General features: G+C 36.4%; 1 protein-coding gene across 5 annotated transcripts in view; it reads right to left on the bottom strand.

The window, feature by feature from the left end:
- Window positions 1-1420: 1420 nt before the first annotated feature.
- LOC130085659 (NACHT, LRR and PYD domains-containing protein 12-like) overlaps window positions 1421-7318 on the bottom strand; it is a 30155-nt gene continuing 24257 nt past the window's right edge. For 3 of the 5 annotated variants that reach the window (XM_056251553.1, XM_056251557.1, XM_056251558.1), the window contains 3 exons: window positions 6622-6795; window positions 5360-5533; window positions 1421-1598 (listed from right to left, as the gene is read on the bottom strand). In XM_056251553.1, the coding sequence (XP_056107528.1) occupies window positions 1421-1598; window positions 5360-5533; window positions 6622-6795 (526 nt within the window). The remainder of the gene's footprint in view (window positions 1599-5359; window positions 5534-6621; window positions 6796-7318) is intronic. The other 2 variants (XM_056251554.1, XM_056251555.1) reach the window with 1 other exon arrangement.

The following is a 7318-nucleotide window of genomic DNA, read 5'->3' as shown; positions in this document are numbered from 1 at the left end:
ATCACGATTGTTACCCATTCTGACATTCAGTTTGGAGTTCAGGAGATTGTCTTGACCAGGACCACACCCCTAAATGCATTGAAGCAACTGCCATGTGATTGGTTGATTAGATAACTGCATTAATGAGAAATTGAACAGGTGTTCCTAATAATCCTTTAGGTGAGTTTATATATAATAATAATAATAATATTAAAATAATAATAATAATATAAATATAAATAAATAAATGTGTCTGAATAAACAATATAATAGCAAAATTATATAAAAATTTAATTGTCCAGCCATTAGTATATGTTTTGCTTTTAAATACTTATAAAACTAAATACATTAATACACATGCAATACAACTATCATTGAGAATATGATGTACACACTCAAGTTTCCATTGTTTGTAGTCAAAAAATGATCTTTTTTTCCTCTTTCATAATCATGAAAAATTAATCTTTGATTAGTCTTTGTCTCCCTCTGCTAGTACAACACAAACACAAACATATTCAGGCTCTATATTATCTCTGTAACAAAACTCAAATCTCTGTAATAAAGTCAACCTTTTTGACCAAATACTGAGCGTTTACACAAATAAAATGGTACATCTATGAATGAAAACTGTAATTTGCTACTGTGAAATAAAAGGTGTTTCACTGCCACCTCATCAGGTCTGTCAGGATTGATGCAATCTAAATAAAGTCTTCATTTATAACAGTGAAGTCACTGTATCTTCAGTCTCTGTTGATTCTGTTGACTGTGAGTCTCAGTAGTGGATCCTTATTCACCATCAGATGGTCATCAGAAGATCAGACTGTCAACTAATACCTAAGATAAAACACAAACAATCACATATGCAGTATAAGACATTACATCTGTCACATATAGAAACTGGAAAAGCTATATTAATTCATTCTCAGATATGATAATATAGCTTCAGTCCGGTGCTTAGTCACTTTACAAACGGACACAAAGGACAGCTGATACAGAACCAGCAGAAAGGATCATTACACTGCACTACAAATTTAATATCATTTAATAAGACAATCCAAATCTCAGATTATCACACACATAGAGACAGTTAAAGGGTAAAAGCTGAAAATAACAGTAAATGTTATTTTCACAATCAGTCACAATACTATGAGCAGAATTAAACTCATATTAATCACAGTTTAAAGTTCAGAGACCTACAGAAACTGAAGCTGAATTTAAGACTCATAATCTGATTATCTCAGACAAAATATTCACACACACACACACACACACACACACACACACACACACACACACACACACACACACACACACACACACACACACACACACACACACACACACGTGGTGTTACTGAACCTAGTACAATTACCTTTTATTTCTAGGGAGTAAAACAGCCATTTGAAATTTAAATAAAAATAGGATGATGTTAAATCTATTCTTACCACACTCTCTCCAGTTTATAATGTGGGTCATCCTCAAGATCAGAGAGCAGCTTCACTCCTGAGTTTCCTATATTGTTAACAGTCAGATCCAGTTCTCTCAGGTGTGAGGGGTTTGATCTCAGAGCTGAAGCCAGAGCAGCACAACCTTCATCTGTGACACCACAATCATACATCCTGTAGAGAACAATGACACACATTAAGCCTAAACATTACTTGATAATAAATAAATGTGTGTGTGTGTGTGTGTGAGAGAGAGAGAGAGAGAGAGAGAGAGAGAGTGTGTGTGTGTGTGTGTGTGTGTGTGTGTGTGTGTGTGTGTGTGTGTGTGAGAGAGAGAGAGAGAGAGAGAGAGAGAGAGAGAGAGAGTGTGTGTGTGCCTGCTTTATAAGTTGTTTTCAAACCATTATCTAACTCTTTACATATGAGCTAATTAAATAACAACATTTTGTTAATTACAGTGACAATGAATGAAAAACTCACTATATTTATATAGTCTATTAATGTAATAACTACAGTTTATAAACTATTAATTAACTATAAAGTAATAACTAAATCAACCAATCATGAATTCAAATAGTACAGCCTATGCAAATGTAACATTGACGCATTCCAATGTGAGTAAAAATGCCCGCACTCAGCTGTCAAGTCATCATAGGTAAATTGATGGCATTATCTTTTGGATCTCAGAGTTTTTCTGAGGGTACGTCGCCAACCGTTAAAGTAATATGGAAATGAATGAAGGTAATATCCAGCATGGTGTTTTTTCAAACCAGCGAAAATTGCAGGATAGTGTAGAACCACTACTATGCAGGAAAAAGGTATTTTTAAATAATTAAACCCCATTTGTCAAAGTTAGTATTGTGGCTTTATGTACGGTCAGACACTTGCGTATGTATTATTCAAATTTTCCCAAAATCATGCTTGAATTGAGTTCAAATGTTTTTGTCAGTCATTAACGGCTGTATCTGAGGCAGTGAGTTTAAAAATGTTATCATCATCTTACAAGTTACAAGGTTATTGTACCGATTTGGGCGCTCAGTTTTTCCTGTTGTTTAATGCATTTGGCCAAAATCTTGTTATAAAAGATTCACAGGCTGTATTGACTATGACTAAATGGCAAACACCAGACTAAAGGCCCTATCATACGTCTGGTGCAATGCAGCGCCAGGCACGACAAGTGTTTTTTGCAAGGTTCACCCCGATGCAGTTATCATTTTCACGTCCTGCGCCACGTTGTTTAAATAGCAAATGTAGTTGCACCCATTTGTGCGCCCATGGGCGTGCTGGTCTGAAAACGAGGTGTGTTCAGACGCAATATACGGCTTATTGCGGTAATTGCAAGCTTTCCGTCAGCAAATGACAGCAGTTTTCTGGCAGAGCGGGAAGGAAGGATTTAAACAGAGAGATACAAAGCGCGGCAGATTAGAGTGTTTTGGATTGCATAAATTAATAAAGAAATGAACAAATACATGGCTAAAGAAGTGGTAGATAGCAGAAGAGGGGATTGGGATGATGTTTAATGAAATTTGGGAGGTGGATGGCCGTTACTCTTTCACGTATCTTTGCATGTGGTGTGTGCATGTGTATGTGTGCGTGTTTATGTATGCATGCATTTGTATGGGTGTGCGTGTATGAAAAAAAGTGTCCTAAATAAAAACTGTGCAACCCAATGTCACAAAAAAGACTTGTATATATGTATTATAGTTAATTTTTTAACTTTAAAGCGTTAGTATCAATCGTTCGAGATTTTTCTTCCTTTATTCTCGTTTTTTAAATTTTTGTCTATTTATATTCTATTTAAAAACTCACCACACACAGTAATGGTCAATGACTGTAATTTGTTGAAAGCTAATTTTTATCTGAAAAAGATGACACCTTGCACATGAAGATAGCACATTGTTTTACAATTTTACAGTCAAAAAATTTTTTAATAAGTGAAAAAACACCTATTTTAGCCTCAGGTTCTAATGCTGCGTTCACACCGGACACGAATAGCGCATCAAATTCGCGCCTGCCGCGTCTTGTTATACGCTTGACCACTTTGTGTTAATTCGCGTGTCAATGGGTAAAAACAAAACGCGGGTAAAAACAAAAGTTTGAAGCGAAATTTACGCGCGTCGGAGGCGAAATCCGGATGCGAAATTTTCGAAACCCCTTGGCGGCCATCTTTTTAGACGTTTATCGAGCATTAGCATTAATCGAGAGAGTCACCGCTCATATATGCTCTGGAGAGTAGAAACAGCTGCATAGGGGACATCGTCGCTGTACTCGGGTCCATCAGACCCTCCGGAGGGTTTCAGGAGTTTCACAATTTGCTCCAGGAGCTAGGTTTGGTGGACCTAACGGTGAGGACGCTGACGAGGACAGTGTAGGCCGTATAAGGCCTCGGCCTCTATTGGTCTATGCCTGTCGAGCCCGCGCTCTACACCCCGGCGCGAGGTTCACCCTCGCCCGCACCCACCTAATCTGTCATTTATTTTTGTTTTGATAATAAATGGAGCCAGCCTCCAAAAGTGAAACCTGTCCTGTGATTTTAAAAAAAGTTTTTATACACTAAATTGTGTTTGTTGTATTTACATTAGAATAATAATGTTTCATATTATCTAGAATAGATATGGAATAAATAGCATTCAATACAAAATGAGTATCTCTCATATATTTAAATCAAGTTTTTATGTGAAAGATTTGCTTTGCACACCAAGCATTTTAGTCATATTACAAAATAATTTATTGAGGCCAAACATAAATAACATTATAAACTGTCACTTCACCACGTGGCAGCAGCAAGCAGGCTCCTGATTGGTTAACGCGGCGCGAATTGACGCAGAAGTTCAGAGTTTTCAACTCGGGCGGCAGACGCGAATTCGCGTCAAACGCGAGAATGCACAAAAAGCACAAGCTCATTAAGAAAATAGGGACAACCCTTTTAGACCATGCGCCAGGTGTGCAACCATTTTTCCCGTAAACTAGCAAAAGTGGATTCCCCACACGCCCTAAGTGCACTTGTGCCGTGCACTTTAGACCATGCGCTTAAATCGTGAAAATAGGGCCCAATGACTCTCTTCTCTGCTCCTCAAATACATAAAAACATTAACCCTTACACATTGGGTTACCAGTTAAAAAAAGAATGTTATTAATCTGTATTTTTTTTTTAAATCAACCCGTTTTTAGAACGATAATATTACAGAAGGAACGCATGAACAAAAACGATAAAATACTGATTCTGTTCGGGGCGAACTCATTGATTATTGTTTAATGTTTTTAAGCCCTGTTATAAAGTGTTACCGTTTTTTCAAACTGGTCGCCATTAAGTGTAATAATTCCTTTTGAATGCAATGTGTGTTTTTTCTTATTTTTTGAAGAATCACACCAATTAGCAAAGTACAGATGAATTGATGACTGATAACCTTATTATTCTTTTTTTTTAAGATATCTATAGATATTGCAATATATTTTTATTGTGAATAATTTTGGACACGATAATCATGTAGTGAAAAATCTAATATGGTCACAGCCCTGGTTCAGGCACACTACACACCACTTCCCTCTTTTCAGTTGCAGCTTCACATTTTGAGGCAATGCTCACGCTTTTGCATGGGTGGTCTGTTTGCACAAGCATTACAAGGTAATAAAATAAAAGATTTAATTAAACTTCTTTACTCTAACCTGCGTCTGTTGTCAGGTTCATAGTTTGTTTGGTTTATTTAACTGTTAGTTTTACTTTATTTTGGGGGATAATAATGTATTTAGATCTAAATTTTCCTTTTCAGGTACAGTCCTCACTGCTGCCTTCAACCGCCGGCAGGATCTGACGGTTCAAGCAGGAATCTGTCACTGAACCGTCTGATGGGGCTTACGCCAAAGGATATTTTGTATGCGCAATCTACATATTAATCCTTATTCACTCTGAGTCTTTATTGTAGAGATGATCTTACCCCAGAACCTCCAGTTCACAGTAAGGATTCTCCACTACAGCAGAGAGCAGCTTCATTCCTGAGTCTCCAAGTTTATTGTCAGACAGATTCAGTTGTCTCAGGTGTGAGGGGTTTAATCTCAGAGCAGAAGCCAGAGCAGCACAACCTTCATCTGTGACACCACACTTACTCAACCTGTACAGAACAATGACACACTCTTTACTCTCTCCGATCAGATCAATAAAGTATTTCTCATGATCACAATCAAACTAACAGTGTGATAAGGTGAGAGAGACTCTGAGAATTTTTTTTATCAATTTAAAGATGAATGAACATTAAAGAGCATGCATTTCTGTTTATCAGTTTAATAGCCCCATTAAATGTATGAGGTTGATGGGGAGCTTATATTTCATGATTACAGTACATTTTTATTTAGTTTCTTTTCACTCAGAAACCTTTAACTTATGAACCTTTCACCTTTCACTTATGAACCTTCATAAATCTCTAATAAATGACTCTTTCTCTGTGATTATATTTACACATTATATGATGACACTGGTATGTGCACACTAGCGATTGATTGTGCAGTTTCATTAGCATTCTGAGGTGCTCATGTTATTTTGTTGAGAGTTTATTCAGTCAATCTTATTTCATTTATAATTGGTTTTCCTTCATATTGCAATGATTTATTTCTTGGTATTTCTGGGAATTATTACATTTTAGTTTACTAATTTACGTTAATCAGTGTTTTGATTAATTTCTTATTTGTTCAGTCTAGGTGTGTCATGATATGCAGGTATTGAAGAAAATCATGTAGTGGCAAATCTGATATCATAACAGCCCTGGTTCAGGTGAACCACACACCACTTCCACCTTTTCAGTTGCAGCTACACATTTTGAAGCAATGCTCACGCTTTTGCAAGGGTGGTTTGATTGCACAAGCATTACAAGGTAAGTTGATTTACATCCAACCATTCGTGATTTAAAACAAAACAAAAAACAATTCACTGTAACCTGTGTCTGTTGCCAGGTTTGTAGTTTGTTTGGTTTATTTAACTGTTAGTTTTACTTTCTTTTGGGGTATACTAATAAATTTTGATCTAAATTTTCCTTTTCTTGTAAACTCCTCACCCCTGCCTTCTGCTGCCGGCAGGATCTGACTGTTTAAGCAGGAATCTGTTGCTGAATCGGCTGATGGGGCTTACGCCAAAGGATATATTGAATGCAATATCTACATATTAATCCTTATTTACCGCATGTATTTATTATAGAGGTGATCTTACCACAGTTTCTCCAGTTTACAGTGAGGATTATCCAGTCCAGCAGAGAGCATCTTTACTCCAGAGTCTCCTAGATCATTCTCAGTCAGATCCAATTGTCTCAGGTGTAAGGGGTTTGATCTCAGAGCTGAAGTCAGAACTGCACAACCTTCATCTGTGACACCACACTTCATCAACCTGTTGAGAACAATGAGACACACTTTAATCTCTCTGTTCAGACACACAGATCAGATATAAAGAGACTTAATTATTCAAAAAAGCGCAAATCACCAGGTTTTAATGTGAGTTTTACCATGTTATTTATGTGTGCTAGTGTCAGAGGGAAAGCTTATAAAAAACTGATTTAACAAACTATGCATATAACATTAAATAATATGGAAAGATGATCACAGAAAAAAGATGGATGTGATGGTCATTAAGGATGAATTAATATTGTTCCTCATGTACTTAAGTCCTGACTTTGCTGAGATTGTGTTTAAAGTAAAGAGTGTTAAAAGTTGATCGTATCACCTTACTGAGGAGCAGGTCATGCATTCAATCATTTACAGATCAATCACTCACTCACTTCAAATCAAGAAAGAGAGATTGAACACTTGAACACAAATTAAAATTAATAAATGGTAATTGTCAACTCCCAATTGTTTTAATTAATGTAATAACAATTTGATTTCCCTTTTTAATTTTGTTACCTTATAAATAA

Source organism: Rhinichthys klamathensis, unplaced genomic scaffold (genome assembly GCF_029890125.1).
Source record: "Rhinichthys klamathensis goyatoka isolate OS25496 unplaced genomic scaffold, OSU_Roscu_1.1 h1tg000084l_1, whole genome shotgun sequence".
In the NCBI taxonomy this organism is placed as follows: Eukaryota; Metazoa; Chordata; class Actinopteri; order Cypriniformes; family Leuciscidae; genus Rhinichthys; species Rhinichthys klamathensis.
Note: the sequence above shows the minus strand (reverse complement) of the source record. Positions and strands in the feature narration are given on the sequence as shown.